The sequence below is a fragment of the Symphodus melops genome (genome assembly GCF_947650265.1).
Source record: "Symphodus melops genome assembly, chromosome: 17".
Lineage (NCBI taxonomy): Eukaryota > Metazoa > Chordata > Actinopteri > Labriformes > Labridae > Symphodus > Symphodus melops.
The window spans coordinates 8,913,476-8,940,955 of record NC_136707.1 but is presented as its reverse complement, the minus strand read 5'-3'; the positions used below and the strand labels follow the sequence as shown (position 1 = coordinate 8,940,955).

Here is a 27,480-nt window from a genome sequence, read left to right as displayed (position 1 = left end):
GAGTAATACTCTGTTAGATAAATGTCCAACATTTTATCTCCCCTGACGTTACTTTGAACACTTCCACAGCCTCAGAAGTTTTCTATTGCTGGTTCTTTTCTCACTGTATCCAACACGCATGCAAACAAACAAACATGCTCAGTGTGAGCTCTACTGGTATGTGTGTTTTTAAAATGAATGTAACTTTAGAGTGGTGAGTCCATCGAGCAAAGCAGTGAATGAAGGGGAGAAAGGAAAGAGAGAGAGAGAGAGCAGCGAGTGAGGGTGGGCGGGTGAAACACAGGTGGAGTCCATTGTTTCCGTGGCAACCTCTTCCATAAATGGCAAGTAGGGGTATCGCATTGCAAAGGTCAGATTGTGTAGAGAAAAAGGAATTGTACAACAATGAAGACAGAGTGGAGAGAGGAACCAAATGTGAGGTGCAGACAGTTAAAAAAAACAAGATAGCAGCCCTGTGAGTGGACGGATTCTGAAGTGACAGGGCATTTTCACTGCACAGAGGGAGGAAGCAGCAGAGCCCAGGATCCCTTGTCATCTCGTGGATTGTACAAATCGTGGACAGCGAGGAAAGATGGAGGGAGGGTAGGGGGGGGGAGGAGCCCAGAGAGGAGCGCAGAAGCCAGTCAAGCAGCCCTCCGCTCAATTAGCCAGCACCAGCAGGATTACAGCCACCCATCTGCGAAGGAGTTAATCGGCTGGTGTTGTAATGAATTAAATAAAGAGTATCCGCCGCATGTGCTACTGGAGAGCGAGACGGAGAGAGAGGGAGAGAGAGAGAGAGAGATTAAGTGAAGGATTGGGAGGGAGGGTAGGTGAAACTGAGGGAGGGAGAGACGGGCAAAAATGCGATGAGGACTTGCTGCACCTGACGGACAGCCGGGGATGACAGGAGAGGTGGACAGGCACAGGTGCACTGCAGGTGAGAAGGGACGGCAAGCTGTAAACTGGAGGCTGTTTTAGAGAGGAGTGTGTGTGTGTGTGTGTGTGTGTGGGGGGGGGGGGGGGGGGGGGATGTTACAGCTGGGATTAGATTCCACGCTGTGTTGTGTTTGTTGTGGTTGTTGTGGTGACAGTGTGCATATGTTCAGCAGGCTAGACGAAGGCTGAGGGGACGAATCTGTACACAGGGCTTACCGTGCTACTGTTTGAGTAGGTGTTGAGTTGTTGATGCGTGTTCTAAATAGCAGAGGGAGAAAGCTAAAGAGGCTGGGGCACCGTCAAGATCCGGGCACAGGGCTGGAGCAGGATTGAGGAGGAACGCGTAAGAATGATTGAGAAGTGGATGGTGGGGGTGCAGAAAGGATGACGACATGAGAAAGAGACGGGGCTGGAGGAGGGGTGATGCGAGTGCAGGCTGCTTTAAATGCAGGTCAGGTAATGCAGCTCTTCTGTGCGAGGCTACATCCTTCGTTCAGCAACTCCAGTGAGTGCACATACAATGCTGTGGGTTAAAATGTATACATCAGTGTCTTTACTTAGCAGTCAGGAAAGCATTAAGCCCTTCAGCCTCAAAGATTAATCTGCCATCTCAAACATACAGCAGTAACACTTTCTCCGTGGGGCTTACAGCAGATTTAAATTAACACGAGGTGAAAATATATAAGATGTACATTTGAGCTAAGCTCAGTCAAGAGTTTCATCTGTTATCTGAGGTAACGGTTGAATGAGTTAGCGTGACAATGCTTGAGAGTAGGACATAATGTGATTTCTGCATTGGAAAAATGTGTTGGTTGATGGAGAACTGTTTAGGGATACTAACAGTTGAATAAGCCGACTCAAGTTTGCGTTTGCAACTCAAAGTCCAGGCTCACCGCAGGCGCATCTGCAGCTGTCAGCAGAAGCGGTTAAAACAACACGAGGTGGTTCGAGAGTGCGTGTGTGTGTTTACCTTACCTGAGAACTGTGAGTGAGCCAGCCTCATTAAAGCAAGCAACAAACAAAGAGACGACGAAACACCACGAATGACGTCCGAACCATTGTAGCCAGCCTTCGCAACTCATTTAGCTTTGTGGGAAAATAACATCATTACTATTGTCGGAACATGTGAACAACAATTATCTATGACACATCAGCGAAGCCGCTCATAACTGGCTGTCAAGGACGAAGCTTTACTGGCTGACAACAAAACATAAATGATTGACACATGATGAGTTGTTCAAGGCCAACATGATTTCAAACTGAAATACCTCATGTGTTATCTCTTTCCTGAAAGTGACCCATTCTAGATATGACCTCTCACCCCGCAGCCTGCCTGAGAATTGGCTTCCTGAATAATCCTTAGATGCTCTATATTACTCAGATCGCTCACTGTCTACGTCATCTTTAAGCTAAACAAACCGTCTAGTTTTAGACTATGCCTTTATGCCTTTTAATGGAAATATAGGCTTTTTTAAAGTTGTTTTCTTCGTTTCTCTCTTGTGCTGTAGAGTTAAATCCTTCAGACTATACATATACATACATGGTTTTCCCTGGACACTGCACATTAAGGGATTACAAAACTAAAAAAACTAGCCAGGAGAGATAAATTCTCCTCAGTGAAACATCAAAGAGTTGTCCTTAATAATAATTGCTTTGACATATGTTGGTAAAAAAAAAAATTAATGCTATGGGGAAAAGCAAGCGTGGGCTGAGATTAGGCTCCATATCATTTTCAGAGTCCCACTTGTCTCCCAGCGTGGCGAGGCACTCTCCGATAAATACAGTTTTTTTTATTTGATTTTTTTTTTTTTTAGCATTTCAAAATGATAAAGATCACACAATCCCTTCTATCTCAACGGACATGATGTGGTGTTCAGAATAACACATCGAAATGCCTCAGAGAGCCTCGACTTTTTAGAATGAAGATAATTAGATTCCATGTTTGGCATCAAATTATACAACTCTGGTTTCTTGTTGTTGAGTTGTTATTGTTGGATTCCAACACCTACTATTATTAACAATAACCATCACCCTTTCCGTATTATATCTTAACCTAGTAATCATTCTTAGCAGTATTGTGCCTTCACAAGCGAAATTTGACCAAACTGAGTGTGCTTGTTTTTTTTAAAAATGGACTTGAGCTGTGACAAATGCTTTATGTCCTGTTAATACAGCGTGATGGTTCAGGCAAATGACTTCAGCTACACTGATTTCACACTTGAAATGCCTCATTGTCCACAATCACCTGACAACACCTCCTTCCAACGCGGGCTCTATTTAAGCTCCCTCCTTCCTTTTTTTTATTACAAGCTCTGAGCTGCAGTCCTGCACTTTTGTTCAGCTCTACCAGCATCACTCCTGAAATTTCTGCATGTCAAATAAAACTATACGAGGTCGGAGATCTGACAGCAAAAACAAACTATGGTCTGCTGCTGCAATCAATATTTTAAACAAATACAAACTTGAGTTGTCTGACTGAAAAAAGCTTATATCATATGTGAAATTCATGAGGCAGCTATTTGGTATTGGCATGCTCACACTGCCAAAGTGACAGAGTTGACCTAAAATGTTTGTTGTAATTAATAAAAAGTCCTTGTTTCTGTAGATGTAATGTAAGCTCTGGTCCAATGATGCACTGTATACAGGAAAGGTGCTCAGAGCTGGAATGAGAAAAGAAAGTTTCTGTATTCTGCAATATAATTTGATACCCAATCAAACCATAATATATGAATACAAATTAACGCTTTATATTCATAATCAAGCAAGAGGTTGCACAACAATACAAACAAACTAGGGAGCAAGAAAAGAGCTTGGTGTCACAGTCAGAGACATTTGGCATCAGAGCCAAATGAGGGAACATAATGTGAAAGTTTGGATTACAGTAAGGTAATCAACAGATGAACATGCTCCCTCTGATGCTTGGGTTTGCTGAAATGATCCTGGCTTTTGCTCTGACAGTATTAAAATGAAAGGCTGTTAATGAAAAAAAAAACCCCAGCTATCATAAATCAAAAACTTCCCTTTTTTTTGCCTCCCTGTGCCAGGAGAGTAATGGGGGTCCTTGCAGAGGCTGAACGGACTGAAAACTGCCAGCAGATAAGAATGAGACCTAGAATAAGAGTTTAGATTGGAATTAAAATTCATGAACTCTCCTCAATCTTTTTTAATTTTCTTTGTCATTTTGAGGTATTTCTGGGCCATCGGTGCCTTGGCCTGGATTTGACTCTGGGGTAATTATGATTAAATGGCAAGCACACATCCTGAGGCTTCAGCCAATAGGAGCCTCTTTCTCATACATTGTAGAGCATCAGAAATGGAAAATGGACACATGAAACATACAGCATGGGCTGGTGAAAACACACAGGTGAGCAGGCGAGGTTCAGACAAAAGATTCAGGCCGGTGGATGGACAGCGCGAAGGAGACAGAGCTATTGCTTGCCTGTTGTGGAGAAGTCTGGGAGAAAGGCCAATGCTGGAAAACAGAGTGGGCTCTTGTTTTTATTTGATGATGCTCTTTTCATTTCCTCCCAGTGCTATCTTATTTCAGGTGTGCTGTAAACTGACGCCTACAAAACCGCCTCCTCCTGCATTAACACCAATCAAACTTAATGACTGTGATTGAGATGGTCGTATTAGATGAGGCTGTCAACAATATTAATGGGTTTCATAAATAGCCTGTCAGAAAATGAACAAATTATACGGGAACGATTTAAGAAATGCAGCTGATAATGTTTCTTTAGGACAAAGGCATTGTATTTTGGTGACAAAGGCCCGCAGCCAGACTCTATCTCTTCTCCTGTCAAGCTTTTTTTATGCACCATTTGGTTAATAGTGCTTTGTTTTTGTCGGAGAACTTTATCCCTTATGGGAGAAGGATGTTACTAACTTTTTTTTCTTTTTCCCTCTCTCTTTTCTTCCTATGTCCTTCATGAACTCAGCAACAGCCCAACTACTGGAGCTTTAAGGTCAGTGCTGTGTATCTCTGTATCTATTGTGTGTGTGTGTGTGTGTGTGTGTGTGTGTGTGTGTGTGTGTGTGTGTGTGTGTGTGTGTGTGTGTGTGTGTGTGTGTGTGTGTGTGTTTGTACTTCATGTCAGGTTCCTCGAGCATCACCAGCCAATCTCCTTGGTCCTCTGGCTCATGCGACACCCGGCTCACTTGGCATCTCTAAGCTCTCCGGGCCATGTGTGTCTGTGTACTGTGTGTATTCGTGTGTATCAGGGCGGGGATTGTGCAGAGGCGGAGGTGAGTGGGTTTGGCGACAGCTTAAACTTCTCCAGCTTCATTTAATCTGCAGAAGACGACTCTCTCTGGATTTATGATACCTCAGTCAGCTAGCATTAATGGCTAGAAGCCATGTGACCCTGTTGAAGTATGACTCAGACTGACTGAGACATTAAGAAGACATTACAGACATGCTGCTGAGGCATTACAGGAATAATGCTCTGACATTAGCACAGTGGCTTGAGTCATGGCTGGGCTGCTGAGTGTGTTTCATCCACAGGTTGCAGAAAAGAATCATGGGATGTGTATACCTGAAAAAGTCAGCAATATTGAAAGGTTATGTCACTGATGCTAAATTTTAAGTGATGAGTAATTTGTTAGCTATGCGTCATAATGACAACTTTGGTGTTTCATTATACCTTGCAGCGAAGTGAGCAATCAAAACAGAGCAAATTAAAAAAATTAATTCATGTGTTCAAATGTGTGTGTGTAAGAGTATGAGGGAAATGCTCAGGGCTTATCTGCAATGTAGTGCAGCCTGAGCCCCTGCTCACAATATCATTCAGGCGGGTTGGAAAATGTCACTGAATATCAATAGCCATTTGCCCTGACCCGTGGGGAAGGCTAAGCAATTTATCCCTCACCCTTACAAGGACTTTAACCTCTAACAACAGTGATATGAGATAGAATTTAGAGCCCTGTCCGTCACATAAATCTGTTACACAACACAACTATTTCAACTCTGCCAGACTTTCAGGGGGCTTGAAATACCTTGTTGGTATGTGAGCATAAAAAAAGAAGAAGAAAAACAATTCCAAATCTGATGTTTATAAAGAGTTTGTTTAAATCCACTCTGAAGAAAAGTGTTTTAAACACAAAATGACCTTTACAAAAGTTTAGTCAAGGCAGACCTGCAAATAATGTTTCTTTTTCCTGACTGAATAACCTGCAGGTTTAAAACTGCATAGAAACACTCATCATGTATTACATCCAAATGGACTAGCAATTAAAAATGTAATTTTTACAATTATCAAACACTAAAATGAACATAAAATGAAAGGTGCACCATGCAACTACAAGGCTGACTGAAACATTGTTTTGTTAATCAAAAGACATCGCTGTTTACTGGTAACTTGTTTAGATTCAAACGATCTATATAACGACTCATCTTGCTGCTCTGAAGACTGTTACTTTCTTTGCACGTCTTTATTTGAACAAATCGTTCTGTTAATCACTGGAGTTCCTTCGCAGCACTCAAGAAAAGCATCAAGTGAGGCAGTTAAATCACTGAACAGAGAGAGTTGTGAGGCGCTGCTGGGGTGATAAATATAGAATGAACACACCTAAGTGTTCTGTGTAGCTGCAGATCTAAAGCTATTTGCTTTCAGCACACTCTTTTGTTGACACCTTTTATGTCTGCTTGATTCCACCAGCCAGCAAATCTAAACATTCAGCTAACTATCAGCATTGCACTACATACAGTAAAATGAATGTATTGTGAGGATACCATTAGATAGTCAGACTAGTCATGTCTTTAGGCAAATGTTTCTGTTTTCTATGATACAGGAGTATCGCTATCACTAATATAAACCAACATCTGCCCTCTTACAGAAAACACTATTTAGATGCATTTCCTTCAGAGTAAAGTGGTTGCATTGACTCACACTTCCCAGCAATTATGAAGAGACAAGACTCTCAGAGTGTTGGAGGCTGAGGATAATGTGTAAGATTGGCCTGAAATCTGGAATCTGAAATAATGATGGATGGAGAAATGCAAGTGGAGACAAACTGATGTGAGTAGTGGAGGGATGTCAGAGAGCAGTTTTCTCACTCTATTTTTCAAAAGTTAAAGCTTTGAACCTTTTCTTGTGTGAAAAAAAAAAAGAGAGAGAATGGCTTAAGTGTAGAGGGATCAAATGCGATCTCCAAAATCCTGAACCAACACCAGACACCCACAGCACAAGCACCTGAATGCAAGAATGAGAATTTGTCCTGAACCACTGGAGACAGTGGTGGAGGTAGATGTGTTGATGGAAAGCAGCTTAGCAACAATCAGGAGTGAGCTTTGGGAGTGATTGGAGGGGGGAAATGAGTGACAGAGGGTGAAAAGCTGTCGAGGAAGACGGAAATCTGCAGACAATTACAGAAAAGATCATGGGAATGGGGAAGAAAAAAGCTGGGGAACAGAAGAGATGCACTGGAGGCATTAGGGGTGTGATATTAAAAGTTGAACGCTCAGATAATACCCAAGGGAAAAACATTTCATCACCATTTTACCCAAATCAAGTATTCTTTGACATTGGCGGTTGACACATAGCCTGTCATTGCCCCAGCTCAAAGTCAAGTCACTAAAGGGAAACGATCACAATTAGGGGAAAGATTAGAAATAAAAGCCGATTACCGAATGAAAGGTATGCTTATCTCTGGGTAGAGGACTTAACTGTCACATATAGCGCCACTTATGACCAATCAGAAACAGGACAGCTACTTGCAAAGATCCTAGACGGATTTTGTGATTTGCATAAAATCAATTTTGCTTTTACTTCAAATGAGCAGACACTGATTTAATGAAGAACTGACTGTTCTATATGTTGTATGAACTTTTTGCTTATACTTGACATAAACATGGGACCCCTAGTCAGTCTCAGCCAGTTAAGAGGCCAAAATAATTTAGACATGGTACACCCACAAACAAAATGTTGAATGACAGAGGGTAAGACAACAGCCCTTCATTTAGTTCTATGAAGGTAAAGTGAGCAGAAAATAGCAAAACAAGAAACTGCAGAACGATAAAGGAGGCAAACAGCATGATCTGTGAGTCTGCTTTTCACTCGTGTTTGATTTAATATCCCAGCATGTCTTGGATGAAAACTGTTTAAACTAGTCTCCTGCAGTACAGATCCTTTGACAGCAGTCTCGTGGGAAATGATCCCTCATGGCTCCTGAGTTGAATCAGACTATACATTTTTGGTCGATGAGCCAGATCATTTATGGTTCAGCCAAGAAATCAGCTTTTCTAACCCCACCATCCTCACCCCTTCCCCACCCCCCAAAAGATCACAACCAATGGGAGCTGATCCTGCACAAGTCTAGCCTGCATCAGTGCTGAAATCTCCCCTAAAGCTGTTTAGATTCTCAGAGACAAAACAGGTTCTTCTAACCTTAAAATGTATATCACAATTAGAAGAATTCAAACGGTTTCATTGCAGTATGAACTGTATGTTTACAATTAGGTGGCCTGGTATTTCTTGCACCTTTGCCTGAATGATTCTGTGTGTGAACTGCAAATGATTTCTGAGTTTGCATTTATATTGACAAGAAACTGGACAATGCTCTGTTGTGCATTTTCTTTCGGGCTTGAAGAAGATTACAGATGAAGGAAGTCAAATTGTGTCAAATTGAGTGTAAAATGCTTCTCAAAACATAACAAAAAATTATACCAAAGTGCTGTCACTTGACCTTAAAGCACAGATATTAGAGCATCCAAGTGTGTTGTGTATGTGTGTGTGTTTCTACTATATGAGTGTTTGTGTGTACCAGCACACGAGACAAGAAAAGAAACGGTAGGAGGTTGAAATCGACTTTAATGCAGCTTGTAGCCTCGGGTCTGTTGTCAGGCTGCTCTATTCCGCTTTTCATTGTACTCGCTTCTGTTCCTTGTAAGATCATCCTGTTCCCGACTTGTTCTCTCTTTCTCGCCCTTATAACAGTGTGGAGCTCTCAGCAGTAATTGAGTGGTGTTGAAAAAATGTGGATCACTCGAAAACCAAATGTTTTAAAGAGAGAGGGAGGGCAGGGAGGAGGTGAACAGGGAGGACCATGGAAGAAAATTAGAAGGAGGTAGAGTCGGTTCCCCTCATTTGAGGCTGTGAACACGATCATGTATAACACCGGTATGACTTGCAGGACCAGATGCATGACCAGATGGTGTATTCGCATGTACTCTTTACACAGCAAGTTTATTGCATAGGAATATTTTCAGTTTTCCTTTCACATAAACCCTCAATATGGAAGTCAGTGTTTGGAGTCACTTATAACATGGCGAGGTGACAGAGAATATATATATGCTGACAGCTGGGGAAAGCTTACTTAGATCTATACATCAAGCTTGTATTGTTGTGTTCAGCAGCAGAGTCATAGAAGTTGTTGTGAGAAAAGATGTGACATTTTTTTAACAGCTAAAAATGTAACCATGTAGACATCTCAGAAGCAAGGTCAGTCATGCTACAACACTTCCTAATACACTTTAGATTAGGGAACACCTATTAATCATTAATTAGTTGTATAATAAGGCCATGCAGAATAAAGCATTAATAAGTACTTAATAATGACTAATTAAGAGCCACTATGTTACTAATGTGCATGCTAATAAGCAACTAATTAATAGTTAATAGGTGTTCCCTAATCTAAAGTGTTACCCAAAATACTCTACGCCTTTTCATAGAATAATCCAAATGGGTCAGTTAGCCTTCACATATAACCCTCGAGGGAAACATGGAAAATGAAGCAGGTTTATTTGTTTCTGAAAAGGACAAAAAAGAATACAAACTTTTGAATATTTGTTACATATGCAGTTGCTTATTTTTTCATTTTATATGAGTCTTTGTGTCTATTCTCCAGATCCAGTTCCAAGTTGATTAAACACCCTTTTTATTAGTTTTGAGCTGTTTAAACATTTCTGCTACTGTAGCTGAGCATAATGCTGCTATTCTCTATACAGTAAGCATGAAGATATGTATTCAGCCTGTAAAATGAATTTTGCACCACTTAAAACAGGGAAACAACAAACCAAAGTTCACAAATGCATTATAGCTCAACAGCTCAAAATCTTGCTTATTTTTATGAAAAATTCCCGGAGCCTAAAACCGACAAGTGGTTTTATTTATACTGTGTAATGTGATGTTGGTGGGTTGTTTTTTTTTTACAGATTCATGCTAGCTTCCTAAGGGGAAATACAACTTTAAATTAATGACGTGAAAGTAGCAGAACTGTTGTCATAATGAGCCACGCTAAGAAATAAAAACAAGCATTTTTCAAATTTGTAAAAATGCATCAAAGTGAAACCTTCAAAAATATTTATTTCATCAACTAAATTAGACAAGATGAAATGCCATCAACACACAATGATTATCGTTTTTACTGTTAAATCGTCCCTTGTTTTTTTATATACCATTGTAGCAGACCAGACTTGACTCCCTGCAGACCTGCTCTTTCGAGGCTGCTGCTGCTGTGTTTTTGTTCAGAGTGGTCCCAGTTTAGATAAATGACCCCATTAGAAGACACGCTGGGAGTTATCTGTCAGCATCATTGTCCCTTTGTGTGCTCACAACATCTCCTGCCATCACTGGACACCACCACAATAATTCTGTGTGTGGTTGTGTGTATGTGATTGAATTATTTATGATAGTGACAAATCAAGCGTACATGATGAAAAAGGATTGTTCCGCCTCTCAGTCCCGATGTTGGTCACGTCCCCTGTAAACATATGTGATAGCATAGCAGGTCATAGCAGCCCCGTCATAGAGTGAATCACCAATGACACTTTCATTTAAATGTTGCTGCACCAAATTATAGTTTAGTTCACTTAGAGGTAGCAAAATGAGTTGAATAATTGATTGACAGAAAATGAGTCCTCGAGACTAATTTAACTTGATGAAACATTAACTACATAAATAATTGCTTAATCTATTAATGAAGCACAAGGCTCCAGCATTGATGTTCATTCTCACTGCAGAATGCTAACATCAAAACTGTGCTAATGTTAAGAAGGTTGGATGCCTTACTTCGTTTACTGTTGTTGATTAACAATGAAGCACTGTGTCTGTCTTGATGAAGTGAAGAGAAGGCTGATTGGAATGAGTTCATCCCTTTTGCAGATATTTATTCACCAAAGTATTGAACAATTTATTCCAAAAGCATTGATATTTTGAGTGCTGATATAATTGCTGATCGTTTAAATATAAACATTGAATAGTTTCCGTTTGTCTAGTTTGACAATGTGCTGCTTCTTCCTGAGATACATTATTGCAAAATTATAACTTTAGACTTCTGAGAACTTGAGATGGCATCTTTCTTCCTATTTTTAATTCATGATGAACAGGTTGAACAATTGACTAAAACAAATCTATATGGGAGAAATCTGTAGATGGAGCTCCAGCAGCTCATTGTGCAGAACAGGCTCCTTTCTTATTCTACAACTAACAAAATCATACACGAGTGAATGAGTATGTTCTTTATAGTCATGCGGGGGAAATGCAAAAGAGAGGGATTGGCCTCTGTGTTGCTTCTGTCAGACTCACGCACCAATTATTTAATTTAATTAGTTCTATTCGTGTTAAGGAACAAAAACAATGTCATTTACAATTAAAAACAGAATGCTATTTACACACTCCATAAGTAAGGAGAAAAACCTCTCATGGCCTGTCCCATACTCATTACATTAATGTGATCCACAGTAACTCCATGCTTTAGTTTGACCGAGGCAGAAGGCAGAGAAAAGAAGATCCTTTAAAGAAACACTGGTGTTCATTGTGCGAGAAGGAGGAGACAGGCACAGCTACTTTACTATTGCTAAAAGGGTGTGTCTGACTCTGTCGTCCAAACAACCGGCAGACAGCATTCTGGGAGCTCATTACAGCAGCCTCCGAGCTGTAAGGGAAGCTAGAGCCACGGGGGGATCAGGGAGCCAGTTCAGTGAGCTCAGCCCCAGCTGCACTAACTGTCTCTCAGCGAGAGGCGCCTGGGCATAGGCCGGCAGGATAAACCCATAGTGACAGCCTAGGATTTGCATGAGCTTCTCCTCCCATCCCACAAACACTTGTTTAAAGTTTGTGGCAGCACAGGGACAACACTTTAGGTGAGGGTTTGTGGGGGGCGTGCAGAGCCGAGCAAACATGACATAACTTATGCTAAGCTGGAGCACAATTTTAAGCTTAATTTTGCCTCTTACCCGCCAAAGGTGATTCCTGAAAGCCTGCTCCCTGGAGTCCTGTGTGATTTGGGAACAACTTTTATTGTGTTTTTCTGCTGCAGCATTCAACTGAAGTCAGATACTGTGACACTAGTAAATCCGAGTGAATGGCTGGTGACTAAACCATTGTCGAGGCCTTTTTAATCTTGTTATGTGGTTTATTGTGTGATGTCTCATTGTGCGCTCACTGTCTTTTCTGGTTGGTCTCATTCCATCGTCCCTGTCCAATCCATTCTCTCCGCCTTGATTTCCCCCTTTCAGTAGATGATTGTGTTTCCTCTCTTCCTGCAGAGTCGCAGTCCACGGCATTCCCAGTCTACCCAGTCTGGGCTTGCGGACCAGGCCGCCAAGCTCTCCTTCGCCTCCGCCGAGTCCCTGGAGACCATGTCGGAAGCCGACGTCCCAATCGGATTCAACCGAATGAACCGGTTCCGCCAGAGCCTGCCACTGTCCCGCTCCGCCAGCCAGAATAAGCTACGATCTCCAGGTAAAGATTTAATGCTCTGCTGGAAGGTGCTGTCACAACATGCTGGTAGGAGTAAAGGCCGATTTGCAGTTGTCAGTTTACCTCATGTAGCTGCTTGAATAGACTGATGTGCTTACAGAATACAGGAGGATGAGTAACACTCTCAACTTGTTAACAATAACAGTTTCAGATTCCTCAAGCTTCTCTGCTATAAAAACTCTAAAGTAGAGTCCTCTGATGACAACTCTTAGAAATGTCTCGAACAAGTTTACTTCCTTTTAGTCTGGACACAATATATTTATAACACATCAATCTTTGTGTGTATACAAACATCTACTTCAGCTAGAGTTTAATGTTGAGTTGAAATGTGCAACTTATTGGTACACTTGTTGGTGTTAATCCTGGTATTTAAGTATGTTTATTTGACTAATACTTATCACACAGGAGGGAGTGTGTCTGTGTACCTCTCAGAGTAAACAGCAGAGTCGAGGGCAAGTTTACTACAAAGTGGCCCTCAGGAGTGTGAAGTGGATTAGTGTGAGGCTGGCCCAGACTCATAACGACTAAGGTGTGGTGTTACATCACCGACAGTGAGATAAGACAGTGGCTGTAAAACTAAAGTGGCATTGACTTACGAGCTCAGGCAGAATAAAAACAGCGGAGCCCCGGTCTCTCCTCTCCATGACTCTTCTTCACTAACCGCTCTCTTTGTTTTCTTCTCTCCCCACACTCGCACGTAATATCTCACTTGCTTTGCTTGATTTTTAATCACTGGCTTTTCTTTGCTTTCTTTGTTGTTTTTGTTTGTCTCGCCGTGTATGAAGATGAATTTTCAGGTTAGTCAGGCATCAGACTCACTTTTACCTATACCATAAAGGGTTGCAGCACAACGTTTTCCATAAAAGGGGCTATCTATTTTTGATGTTTTTTTTTAATGTCCATGCCCTTTTTCTGGAGCTATTAGTGTGGCAAAACTTTTTGAAAGTGCGTACACAGATCCACAAATGCACAAATACATCCACAAATGTGTGTACTCATGTGCACGTAAATATGGAGACCAATTCCCTAAATGTTGACTTATTTGATAATGGCAGTGAGCTTTCTCTGCTGTAAGTCAAAAACGATCAGTTACTACTGAGGCGGGCCTCTCCATTGGCTGTCATTTGACATTACATACAGACTTTTGCAACACTGCTGCCTTGAAAGATGCAGGAATGCACATTTCCTCAATTGTGTGTGTGACGATCTGCAACCATATAAGTGGGGTTGGTTGCCCTGAGCTCAGGCTCACAGGCCAAGTGAACATTATGGGAATTGTTCTACATATTTGCAGGCACCAATCTTTAGATTTTTTTGTGGCTCTTCTTACACATTTGTGGATCTTTGTACGCATTTTATCCACAATAATAGTTCCATACCTTTAATTGATAACAGGTGAAGTTTAAATCATATTATTCACTTCATATTATTAGAAGGAAAAAAAATGTCAACCTGCCTTGAACATGCTTTATTAGAACCCTATCACAAATTCTCTCAAAGCTACCACAGTCTTACTTCTCTTCTCTCTGAGAGAGAAATGACTGGTTGATGTAGGTGATCATTTAAGGTGAATCTTAATCTGTAAGAATGCTCTGCACTAATAGGCCGAACTTTTTGGTCATGATTTACAACACAATTTATTTTAAATGATGCAACAGGATTTGAAAGAATTCATTTGCTAGCCATTTTTTTTCTGTCCTCAGAAGTCACCCCCTGTCTGATTAATTCTTTGTTATTCTTCAGGTGTGCTGTTCCTCCAGTATGGAGATGAGACACGTCGAGTGCACATCACCCACGAGCTGAGCAGCCTGGACACGCTGCACGCTCTCATTGTGCACATGTTCCCTCAGAAGTTAACAGCGGGTATGCTGAAGTCGCCCAACACGGCCATTTTAATCAAAGATGAGGCGCGCAACGTTTTCTACGAGCTAGAGGACGTCCGTGACATCCAGGACCGAAGCATCATCAAGATATACCGCAAAGAGCCTATCTATGCTTCCTACCCTGCTGCTGCACACCTGGCTAATGGAGACCTGAGGGTGAGGAGAAGGGAACGAGGGGATTGGGGAGGTTAAGGAGGGTAAACTGGTTATTTAGGAGAAAGAATCCAGTCTGATCTCTTTCAGGATCAGATGTGTTACAACTGAGCTGTCAGCAATTCTGAGCCTCTATGTAAAAAAAACATTAGAAGGCTTCTTTCGAGTGTTAATAGTGTTTCTTTATATTTCATTGTAACTTTGACAGGATGTTCCAGTATATATATGGGTTAGCAATTTAACAGGTATTCCTCCTGGAAAGTCTTTTTCTCATCTTCAAGTAGGCCATCTGTTGCTGAGGCTGAGCAGACACCAGAGAAGGATGTTCCTCTGTGAAATGAGCGTATTTTCACATTTCACAAGCTATTTCTGCTTCAGTGACGATCAAGGAAGCCTGAGGGAGACATTTTTTTTTTAATTATTTTACACAAAACCCCACTTACCATCTGCATTATTCACACAATACAGAGAAGTCGACTGCTATTAACCATACAAACAGGAGGCGAAAAACAGCAATTACTGCTGTGTATAGTGTGTGCATGTACTCCGTTGCGTGTATTATTTGTTAGTCATGCTCAGCTGCTTGTTTGTGCCTGCGTGTACAAAGCAGTGAAGGCCAAAGAGAAAGAGCTTATCACCTTGCTGAACTGCAGAGCAGATTTCCATTTTAGTTCTCAACCATTGGTACGAGGAAATCTGAAAAGCATTTAAATAACGTTATAATAGTAATGTTATTGGAATAATCCAAGTTACCAATCTTCCTTTAAAGGTCCCGTAAGCTCTTTTCTGGCTTCATATATCTAATTTGTGTGCATAATAAAGTATGTTCACAATTAGACGTCAGTTTTCATGTACGGCCGCTTCATGCAGCCCACCTCATCTGCCTGTATTTCTAACGCTCAGAATCCCCCACAATCAGGTTCCCCAAGTGTGCCAAGTCTGATCTGATTGGTCGGTCGTTCTGCTCTTTTGTAATTGGTCAGTCGTTCGGCGCTGTTCTCTGGAAATGTCCCGCCCCTTTTACCATGTTTGAAATACAGACTGTTGCTCTGAGCCGAGCAGCATGAGTGTGTGCTTGCTACAACGAGCCAATGGGCTTGGATTAGTGATATCATCACAGTAGGATGTCACACTTCAATTTTCATAGGAGTTATATGCTTAGTCGCCCAAATTCTTTTTCATGCCCTAGTTTTGTGAGCGTTTCCTTTATATTTTTAAGTGTTTCATGTAACATGACCAGGTTAACTCAGACGCTGAGAACCAATACAAATATTAATACCATGATGATTTTAGAAAGGAGGAGTTGAAAACCAAGGCAGATATGGATTTAAAAAGCATCTCAGTACTTCTAACTATGTAATGACGGTCTGCCATGAGATGCAAGTCCATGAAAACGAAAGCTGACGTTGTTTGACGGCTATTCAGTTGTGCTACGTTCTGTTCACCATTTCACTAAAATACTGTAATGAAGTGTTTGACTTAAAGGTAAATGTAAAAAAACAGAAAAGATATACACGGATATACACTCCTGAAATCTTCCCAATTCTGCAAGACACACTGAATTATTGCTTCTGAAGCCGAGCAATTGGCCTTTGAGAAATTCCTCTTTGTTTGGCATCAGTGGACTATCACATCTCATTAAGTCTTCACGTCAATTTGGCGTATAGGAAACTGCTTTCATCTGTAGATCTCCATGGTTACCACCATGCCTGCTTTTTTTGTTTTCAGAGGGAGATGGTGTACTCCTCCCGTGACTCCTCCCCTACTCGCCGCATCAACACTCTCCCGTCTTCAAGCTCAGCATCCTCTGGCTCCCCATCCCGCTCACGTCTCTCTTACAGCGGGGGCCGTCCTCCGTCCTTGGCCGGGTCTCATTCTCAGCATGAACAGCAACGACATCCCCACCATCCCTCAGCTGGACATAGCGCCAATGTTGGTCTGTCTCCCTCGCCCAGCGCCATCCTAGAGCGCCGCGATGTCAAGCCTGATGAAGAAGTTTCTGCAAAAAACCTGGCCCTGATGAAGAACGAGGGACTGTATGCTGATCCCTACAGCCTGATGCATGAGGGCCGTCTCAGCATCGCCTCTACCCAGTCGCTTGCCACGCTTGGAGACCCTTTTAGCTTCCCCGTTTCCAGTGGCCTGTACCGCCGTGGCTCTGTGCGCTCCCTGAGCACTTATTCAGCTGCAGCTCTTCAAGGAGACCTGGAGGACTCCCTCTACAAGCCTGGAGGTTCACTTTACTCTGACACGTACTCGTCAGCCACACTGGGCATGGGTTTTCGCATGCCTCCCTCATCCCCGCAGAAAATCCCTGACATGCACCTGAGGGACAGGGACTCATACTCCAGCTCACCTAGCAGAGCTTCACCTGTCAGGCAGTCCTTTCGCAAGGACTCCGCCTCCTCCTCCGTATTTGTGGAAAGCCCAAAGTCAAGGCCCAGCTCTGGTTCCGAACCTCTATGTCTTACAGCTGGACCTGGGGAGGGGGGAAGGGCTACGCCTGGTTTTGGTTCCTCGATGTCTGGACAAGACTCTGACAACAGCAGGTGAGTATGGGTCTACGTTGTGCTGTATAAAACGTTTTGTTTTGTATACCTGTACAAAATGTCATTAAACCACTCCCAAAATTAGCAATAACAATAATAAAGAGAATACTAATGTCTTAAAGGTTTCTGTTTTTGGGATGTACTTTGATTTGGTTACAAGTTCATATCAAGTATTTGGAAAATTACGGGTACTATTAACCCTTTTTTGCAACATTTCAATTCTTTATTCTTCAATTTGACTTCTTTTCTGGGGTCTGAATTTCGTGATACATCTTTGGCATTTGCTTCTGCAGAGATCACCGTCTGGAGCGTATGGAGGCGATGGAGAAGCAGATAGCCAGCCTCACTGGTCTTGTCCAGAGTGTGCTGACCAGGGCACCAGACAGTGACAGCACGTAAGACTCTCCATTATACCCCATTAACCCTCTAAAACCCCCAGCTACAGCTACAGCTCAGACACATCCGCAGCATTATCGACAGGAACAGTAGCAGGCTATTATCAGGGCCATTATCAGCACCATACCAGTGAAGCGGTTCACTTTTTTTGTGTAAGCACAGTAGAGGTATAGTCCACTAAACACACGCTGCTGGGAACAGTGCTATTGATTTATGCACTGATACATAGAGATGTGCAAGATCGCTTTTCAGTAGATTCCCCTCGTTTAAATTGAATGTAGTTATCTGCACCAATAGGGCCTCATTAACAAGAAGAGCGCTTGTTAATGCAATCAGTCTGATAGTGTTCAGAAGTAGTTCTTTTAGTGTTAGCACTGTAATTGCCTTGCCCTGTGGCCGTTGATCCTCAGATGCGGCCTGCTGCGTCTCTGCATGATGGCCGGCTGCCCACCGGACCAAGGGACGGAGTTCTCACGGCCATTACCTTTTTCTTCCAGCGAGAAGACCGAAACCAACAGCGACGGCTCGGCCACTGGACGTGAGTATAGTAATGTATTTGTGACCCCTTCTACTAGGCTGTTAATCACCTGCCTTTATTTTACTAACACTGCTGTCCTGCCTACATGCCTAAATTCCTACAGTTTCACCTTTTTTTAAAACTCTGTTTCTGATACCAAGTAGAAAAAAAATGGACTCCAACTACCAACGATTATGGTTTATGATGTAAACTGAAATATTAGGCCCCGTTTACACGGAGACGCTGTGACAGTAAAACGAAACAGTTGAGTATCGGATTGGCCTTTCGTTGACACGGCGTCGGTGTTTCACGGGGGTGAAAACGCAAGCTTTTTTAATTCGACCTCCAGGGTGGAGCGAAACGAATACGGGGGGCGTATCGCAGCCATGTGAACGAAACGGAGCAGACTCTCTGGCTGCGATGACCTCACCACACCTCCCCCCATACATTTGGACATGCGCAGTAGTCGAGAACAAACGTAAACAATCATGGCGACGGATTCGCTTGTGCTATGTGCTTCAGCAGCTATTCGCGTTGTATAAACAGAACCTTGATATGATACATCGTGTATGTCGCCGCTGAAAGAGCATCAAACACTTGCGGCAAATAGTTCAACCTTCACTCCGACCATACGCAGCATTTGGGTAAGACTTCGGAGAACTAGCCGCTAAAGAGGATGTTGTGGAGGAAGTGGTTGTACTGGTGAGTGTTGCGCTTGTCACGTTGTAAAGTTCCACTGCCCACTACTGGCCGGGCGTGAGAACTACATCGTTTTCACTCAGGCAAGACCTGCCGTGTAGACGGTCTGTACTTCGAGTCCGGAGTGCGGTCGTTTCGATGCGTTTCTGTCACAGCGTCTCCGTGTAAACGGGGCCTAAGTGAAGAATTTCTGAGTCAGTGATTTAAGTTGTTGCCACTGTAATCATGCATGTCAACACATAAGTGGCGCCCCTGTAACACAATAGGCAAACAAAGACATAATTAGACCATGAGCATTATTAGACTACAAATCTACCATTTCATACAGAATAACAAATGGATGGAGGCAGACAGGTAAAAAGAAGATATTTGTAATCCTACAATAATTCTGCCAGATCTCTGGTTCACAGAGCTCTGGCAGAAGAGAATTTAAGAATAAAAAAAACCCACCAACATTCATGCAGTTCGACACCAGAACAATAGACTGTAACTTTTACAGCCTTTTCATGTGTCTGGTTGATTGAGATACCTACTGATGCAGAATTCTGTTACCATGGTTACCAAGAGATTTAGATGAAAATGTGGCCTGAATTAATTATGCACTAAGGTTTTTTTTTTTTATTTTTTTTTTTAATTATTATTATTATTAATAGAACTCCAATATACTTCAAAATGAACAGCTGGATCCAATAAAAGTTCATGTTGTAAAGTAATGGTGAAATTCCATGAATAGTGTTAAAGCTTTACTGGGTCTGTGTTTAATAACCAGGATTTGCTTGGAGGGCAGACAAAGACACACCGTTGGCCTTCACTTTGGTTCCCATTTCTTAAACCAGTACAGTCTCAACCAAATGGACAAAGGCGACAAAGTTGTTTGTTACCAAAAAAGTCAGAGTGAAGAAATCCTTACCAAACTAACTCAGGAACCAGTCAAGACGTGTCTTTCATCTCTCCTTCTCTTTTCTGTTTCGCCGTCACTCTTTGTCATTTTTTTCTGCCAGCTAAAGTAAAAGATTTTAATTCAGAATAACTCATTCACCGTTTCAAATCTCCCCCCCAAAAAAGGTAATTGATTCGCTTTTTAATATTGTTAATTTAGAAGCCGTTTTGAATTTAACTAACACAGTACAATCCCATGCCTGAGAGAGACCCTTGAGTGTTGTCCTACTCAGCCAAGTAAGAGGTGCGAAGACATTTTAGGATTCACTACACAGAACTCCTGTCAGCAAGACACGCTGCCCAAACTTGATCAAAAATAAAAACAACTGTACTCTCCAACAGCTTGTTTCTTTCAAGCCTTTCAACAGCTCCAAATATATAAGACTGGTAACATTACACTCTTGGCGAGGCAATAAGAGCGACAGCTTTAAAGTATTTGGATGGCTTATACTTCAGCTTTTGACTAACGACAAACAAGATGCGCACAGAATGACGTTTAAGTGTCTTTTTTGAAACATCAGATCAGAAGATTTCCCAAAATACTGAGAAGAAAGCATTTTATTAACACTGAAGTTATTCTTATTAAAACCTTTTATCTTCCTGGAACTTCTCTCATCATTGCTTCTCCTTTTTGTCCTCCCCAGTTCATATCTTTTTAGCACCATTTTGGCACACATGATGCATTTCAATAGCCAGACCTTCACAGGGCAAGTCGGGGACACCTAAGCTTTATCGCTTTCTTTGCCAAGACGAATTCATCTCAGTCATTTTCTCTGCTCGAGTCGATAAAAGTGCTTTTCACGGTCATCATTTGTAAACATAAACTTTTAAGACTTCTCTCGCCGGTTGTCTCTTTCACCATCTCATTAATTCCCCGGTAACTGGCTCACTCTCTCTATATTCCAGCTGGACGGCTGAAGAAGAAAGGTAGTTGCCATCTCCTACTCTATCACCCTTTTTTTTTTTATTTCTCAGACATCTCTCATGGCTCTCTGCTCTCTGTATGGGTGTGTGGTGTTGCTGGGTAGCTGGCGGTGTCTTTCGTCACGTTTTTTCTCCTGGCTGGCTTCCCAGAGAGCGGACCCCCCCCCTCTCTCTCTTGTCCCGTCTCTGTTTCTACCTTTTGAATTTCTGCTTGGTTTTTCCCTTTGAGGGGTTGTTCTGTCACACACAATGCACTCCTTGTGTGAAAATGTGTGTAAATGAGTGTAGGGGTGTGTGTTCAGGAGGCATATGTGTGTGGGAAGAGCTAGCTGTATTAGCCATACTCACAAAGCTCTGTTTGAAGATTAGAGCATGGTTATCCCCCTGTGTGTCACTTCTTAATAGACTAATTGCACTTTTGTATCGGTTACTAATAGCATGAGCTCACATTTCTCCTAGTGGGCTTCAAGAGTTTTGTGAATATGGTCAAATGTTTGCATTCACACACTGTATTTGTTGCAGTGTGGGTATGTGTAAATGCCCAGATTCTCTGTATTTTTCTTTTTGGTCCTTACTGCTGTGTGTGTTTGTAAGTTTGTACTGCGTTTCATGCTGGCTGACCGCAATTCCCACCAGAGCACAGCCCAGCGAACTAACCAATTTGTTTCCCAATGACCTGCTTGTGACCCCCCCATGTCCTGCTCTGTGATTGGCAGCTCATACACCATCAGCACCGCTAGCACTGATGCCACCGCCACCTACTAACAGCGTCAGCCGCTTTCAGATGCAACTCCACCTGCAAGGCCTGCAGCAAAACGCCACTGATCTGCGCAAACAGCTCACACAGCTAAGGAAGACACAGGTATGGAGTACAACATAATTACATATAAAACATCTAATACATAATTTATCTTGTTTAGGGCTTTTATTGTGAGTAAGAGGAAGAATGCATGAGGGTCTAATGAGTCAGGTTTGTAAACGCACAACTCAGACTGCCATCTGCGTCAACTTTTAGAACCATTACCTGGTGTTGTCAATGTAAACCATTGCACATTTCCAATACTAAAAAGCTATATTTCTGTAACTAACGGAAATCATTTGTTACCATTAACTATTAGGATACCCACTCTCTGGCCAGGCCCCTGAAAGGCCCAGTAAATGGGCCCTCCAAGGATACGATTTAAATCAACGTATACAGTACATATTCTAACAGTACTGTTAGCGGTAGCCTCCTGGCGCAGATTAGCTCCCTCTGCCCTCCTTCAATCAGCCTTTAGAGCCGACTAAAGTAAGTTTGTTAACATGTTCTTGTCGGGGTCAATCCCCCTCGCCAGCTCCCTCCCTTTCTTCTTCTTCTTTTCTGGCATCCAAACTTTGTGCAGTAGGCTACCTGGATGGCTATACATTACAAAAAAGGCTCATATCATTATGAAATATGATTACTTTATACTGAAACAACAGTAAATAAAAGGTGTGTTTCTGTTGCCTTTGGAGTAAATGGTGAGTATTTAGGTTTAGATAAAATGTGGTCAGGTCATTGTGTTTAAAATTAGTATAGACCACCTTTTCAATGTGCCCTCCCTATTTGACTTTGCCCTAGAAACCCTTTCCCCTTTATTCCCCCCTTATGGGCGGCTCTTACTGTGAGTCATGATATACCACATCATTCCTAGTACTATAAAAAACAGTTGACAGTGTTGTCATTTGATTATACAGAGAAATTGTGAGCATTTGTGTCCCCATAAGTTGAAAGAAATCCAGCCATGTTGAGTGAATCCAACGGCATCATCTTGATTAGTTTGACTGATGGTTTGTTTGTACGATCCCTCCTGTTCCTCTGTTAACATGCAAGTCACACAACATCTAAGACTTGTTCATGCAGTGCACATCTGGCTGGCTCCTGCTGCAGAGTTCTAAAGATGGCCCTCGATGTGTAGAAAGTACCAATTATTTGAAATATTTCTTTTTTTTTTTGACATGCTGCAGTTATATTGCATTGCTATGATGTGGAATTAATACTGTATGCTATACAACACAGTATGCAGGATGTGTTGCTTTGATGTTTGTTTGATCTTCACTCCAGTAGCATATATCGTACCACCAGGTTCACAGAACTGTCCTGTATGACACATTGAGGGCACTGTACCTTTTGGGGATTAATAATAAAAAAGGAGTAGTAAAGATGAAAGCTCTGTTCACATCGTAACACATTTTACAGAGATACCAAATGTCTGGTTGGGTGCAGAATGAAAAGATGCGCCACAAGGAAGGGGGTTAACAGAAATGTATAGACGAGCTCCTGATTTCTTTCATTCATCTCTAATGCAGATCATGCCGTGGTTACTGTAGGGAGGCGTCGGGAAGCGATGACGAGCTCAGGGCTTTCAGCTGCAGAGAAGACGATTCAAGTCTGTCACAGGGGAAAAGAGAAAGAAGCAGTAATTGGAGTGACAGATGATAGGCATGCAGTGCTTGTGTTAGTTCCTTGACAGCATTGACAGGTGCTCCTTGAACGAGCTAAACACTGATACAGGCCTCCAAACAGAGGCTGTGCTGTGTTTCGCTATTTACCTGTAAGTGTGCCCAAGCGTGACCTCTGAAACCTGTACCCTTATTGCTGCCCAAGGCGATGGATGGCAGCTTAAATTTTACATGTGGCTCATGAATTAAACAGAGCCGAGCGTACGGAAGAGACAGCAGTGAGGTAACAAAGGCCTGAAAGACAAATACATAAGATTAACATAAATCTGTGTTTTCTAAAAATAACTTTCCATAACCATATTGTCATTGTTGGAAAACGTAATGGGACATTCAAGATCATTTCTAAATGTTAGGATTGGGAATATGGTTGTCTTGTTACACTTCCTGAAACATAAGGCTTATCAATAATACATGTTTCTTGCTCACCAGGTGCTTTCATCTCAGGGAGTTGTATTACATGCAGCCCTCCTGTTGAATATTCCATTCACAACAATGAGAAGAAGCGGAGTTCACGCACAGTGCCTCTGTCATGGACATCCTTTGTTTTCCTCGGGGCTTCCTAGCTTTCTGTGTTCGGGGAAATGTTATATGCATAACTGATACACACACTCGCACATCCTTGAGGAAACTGCTTGCTGCTCATAGCAGGCTAAAAAAAACCTCACAAACAAGGACTTAAGTAAAAAAAATGTTATAGTGGCATAACCATGACGAGGAAGTTATTAAGTAAAACTGGGCCACACAGAACATTAAGTCCAGTTGCTGCAAAACCATGAATATCTAATTTGAATCGCCTCAGCCATCGAATTCTTGTCCTCCTTGTCCTGTTATCACGCTACAGTGCCAGCTTATAGCCGTTTTCTCTACTCCAACAAGTTGATCTCAGTGTGCCAATGTGTGCGCTTGCAGATGGAGAACCAGGACTCAGTTCGAACTCTGCTGAAACGGACGGAGGCAGAGCTGAACGTGCGCGTGGCTGACGCCCTGAGGAAGCAGGAGGATCCTCTGCAGAGACAGCGCCTCCTGGTGGAGGAGGAGAGACTCAAGTATCTGAACGAGGAGGAGCTCATCATCCAGCAGCTGCAGTTAGTATAAGACCCAGACAGTTTTTTTTTTTTTTTTTTCAGAGGAGTGGTTGGTGAAACCTCAAAACCTCAGCCTATGTTAAAGATGTAACTATTAAAATTCATTAGTATTTTTCCAAACTACTAATGTTGGATGCTAATTGATCAGTGTATTGAATATACAATGTGTTGACGTTCCACGTTTTATCACATATGTCGTCACTTGAAATATGACAAAGTTTATGTCTCCTTTTTAATGAGCTGATTCACAGGTTGAAGCCGTGATGGGATGAAAATGTAACTGTAATTAAGCCCTGGCATCGAGCAAGATGCTTATTAAGATGGCAGAAGTGAGCTGGCTCTGCATCTAATTGAAGTGACTCCCAAACCAAGAACAGAGTGCTACCTTGTGATTTAATAATCTGATAACTTGCTCCCCGTCAGAAATATGGAAATGTTCGTCGCTCTAATGATCCCTTGGATTTCTCGACGAGTTTCACTGGAGCTCCTGAATCCCTCCAAGCGACACTTTGATTGGGGCCTAATTGGTTGAACCGTTAGATGATCTCAGCTCATCAATGTCTATTATTCATCCTGGCTAATTGCCCATTTATTTTGTTTAATTATACATGTAAGTTTCCATCATTACATAACTTCAGGCAGGCTTAAATGAAATGTAATAAAACTGATTTATTAAAAATTGACAAACTATTATGTATTGTTCTTTTACACTTTTACCTTCAGCTGTTAAATACAACTTTTTAATACTTGTCCATACTCCTCCAGTTCAGCTGTCCAGAGCAATTCACAGTGATCTAGCTGCCAGTTGATTGAGAAACCGTTTATTGGCAGAAATGTTCCTGAAGCTCAAATGGTGTAGTTCTGATTTTTTTTTTTTTTTTAATTGAAGTGCAACAGAGGAATCACTGGTGTTCAGCCTTCTGTCTGTTCCTTCTCAGCGACCTGGAGAAGTCGGTGGACGAGATCCAGAAGGAGTCGTCTGTCAACCACAAGCTGGTGACGGTGCAGGAGCTGGAGGAGAAGTCGGCTGTTCTGAGAAAGCTGGGAGAAACACTCACAGAGCTGAAAAGTGAGTCACGCTGCCACATTTCTCATTCTATGCAAAGGCAAGAAAACACAGTCTTCTAGTGTGGAAGACAGTTTATAATGCACTAATTACTTACCAAGGCGATGATTATCTTTAGTCATCCACGGCAAGTCTGTCAAACGTTTAATCACTGTGAGATTGCTCAGATTGCTCATTGTCTTAACGAACTCTGTGACCATCAACACTGTTCGAAAATGTTTTCTTGAATGTTTAACACAAAAGGATTTTAACGTCTTTGACAAGTGGGACTGATCAGAGCGAGGGAACATGTTTGGCCCCCTCCTCTTGTGTCCCTCACAGATCAGTTCCCCGGCCTGCAGAGTAAGATGCGGGTGGTGCTCAGAGTGGAGGTGGAGGCCGTCAAATTCCTGAAAGAGGAGCCACACAGGCTCGATGCCCTTTTAAAACGATGCAAGTCGATAACGGAGACCCTGGCCACCATGCGCAAGTATGAACCCGCCTGTACATCAGCATCTCAAGGTTTAAGGTTGAAGTAAACAAATACATCCAAAGAAGCTGAGGTTGAATAAAAGTTCGTATGGACAGAGCATTTATCTGACAGCGACGCTTCTATATTAATCATCAGCTGAAACTAAAATCACTTGTCATAAGGAAGGGCTTTCTCTTTGTACCTCTGCTAAAGACATGTTTTCACACCTTATTTTTGAATTGTCAGCAGAACAGAATGGAGACTGACGGGTCCTTTGACTGTGGATAATTATACATTTATTGTTGAAGCTCAAAAAAAAAAATTGTCCCGAATTAAGATCTATTCATTTCACGGTGACTATCGAATTATAAAACCTGCCCTTCTGCATTTTGTTATCTATCTTTTCATTGGTATTGTGTTCTGAAATCTCCTCACATTCTGGTTTAATTCACTTCTCTCCTGTCGTCTTTTTTCATGTGTGGGGTGTTTCAGAAGTGGAGGTTTTGCACCCTTTACAGTGTCACAAAGTTTTTGGGATGTTTTTTCGGCATTTGTTTTCCATTCATGGATTATTCATATTTTAATTTGTGTTACACTTCAGACATTAATAATGAATTCAACTTTCATGTTTTACCAGACAAGCAAATGAGGGGGTGTGGAAGAAGCAGGAGGACTTTTCTAATCCTTCGTCGAAGCACAACGATGACTTGCGAAAGTTTTCAGACTTTGACATCCCCAGCAGCCCGCCAATCACCATCAATGACCTTGGAGGCAACAGCCTGTCCAACTGGAGCCCCCACTCAAGCCTCAGCCGTGGCCATGGGAACCCGTCTGGCCCTCACAAGGACAATCATCATCCTCCTGTTCCCCACAAGGGCAAAGCCCTGGAGGAGCTGGAACGCCGCGCTGCTGCTGACAAAGCTTTATCCGTGGAAGTCCGACTGGTAAGAATGATTTCTGAACCGTGTTCTCCCCACATTGTCCGCATTAAGAATCAAACATAAACACAGTTGCAACAGCAGGGCTGCAGATCCAAGTTAGCTGTTTGTTTATAAAGTGATAGATTTCCGCTCTCTGCTTCACAGGCAGCTGAGCGGGACTGGGAAGAGAAGCGTGCCAGTCTGACACAGTACAGTGCCCAAGACATCAACCGATTGCTGGAGGAGACTCAGGCTGAGCTAATGAAAGCTATTCCAGACTTAGACTTTGCTGCCAAGCAGATCAAGCCTTCCTCCAACACACCAACCTCCCAGAATCCCCAGCCTGGGGCAGGAACCCCAGAGCACCGCGTCAGCAAGCCCCAGCACAAGCTCTCTGGGAAGGAGGGAGTATACAGGCGTGGCTCTGGTAAGATGGAGAGTTCAGTTTAGTCTGCATCTTTGTCAGACATTATTATCAAAAAAAAAAAAGAAGAAGCATGCCTTTCGATACTGGAAACTTTTTAGAAGACTTAAGAATAACCGCTTTGGTTTTCATGCATTTAAAAAAAAAAAGGATCCAATTAATTTGAAAATAGTTGAACAACCCTGAAGGTTATTTTCTCAAGACCGTGCTCCATAAACTTAAACACATTATGAAAATATAAATTAACTTCTGATACATAATGACTTCAAGAAAATGTTTTTCATATGCAAGTGTGACTTGACAAAACACTCAGCCTTCCACACGTAATGCCTCTGAGCGTGTTCGTAGATCGCGTTAAATATGTCACGCCACTTGA

The 27,480-nt window shown here is 42.2% G+C and overlaps 1 protein-coding gene across 12 annotated transcripts in view; it reads left to right on the top strand.

Annotated features, from left to right (window-relative positions):
* Nucleotides 1–27,480, top strand: part of LOC306837921 (SRC kinase signaling inhibitor 1-like) — a 91,257-nt gene that overhangs the window by 54,112 nt on the left and 9,665 nt on the right. For 4 of the 12 annotated variants that reach the window (XM_079365790.1, XM_079365789.1, XM_079365797.1 and 1 more), the window contains 14 exons: nucleotides 4,857–4,883; nucleotides 12,404–12,599; nucleotides 13,403–13,414; nucleotides 14,361–14,656; nucleotides 16,382–17,202; nucleotides 17,496–17,597; nucleotides 18,009–18,136; nucleotides 20,660–20,680; nucleotides 21,394–21,539; nucleotides 24,068–24,243; nucleotides 25,182–25,312; nucleotides 25,631–25,778; nucleotides 26,398–26,704; nucleotides 26,846–27,107. In XM_079365790.1, coding sequence (XP_079221916.1) covers nucleotides 4,857–4,883; nucleotides 12,404–12,599; nucleotides 13,403–13,414; nucleotides 14,361–14,656; nucleotides 16,382–17,202; nucleotides 17,496–17,597; nucleotides 18,009–18,136; nucleotides 20,660–20,680; nucleotides 21,394–21,539; nucleotides 24,068–24,243; nucleotides 25,182–25,312; nucleotides 25,631–25,778; nucleotides 26,398–26,704; nucleotides 26,846–27,107 — 2,773 coding nt within the window. Of the gene's footprint in view, nucleotides 1–34; nucleotides 920–4,856; nucleotides 4,884–12,403; nucleotides 12,600–13,402; nucleotides 13,415–14,360; nucleotides 14,657–16,381; nucleotides 17,203–17,495; nucleotides 17,598–18,008; nucleotides 18,137–20,659; nucleotides 20,681–21,393; nucleotides 21,540–24,067; nucleotides 24,244–25,181; nucleotides 25,313–25,630; nucleotides 25,779–26,397; nucleotides 26,705–26,845; nucleotides 27,108–27,480 lie in introns of those variants that run through there. The other 8 variants (XM_079365791.1, XM_079365798.1, XM_079365794.1 and 5 more) reach the window with 8 other exon arrangements.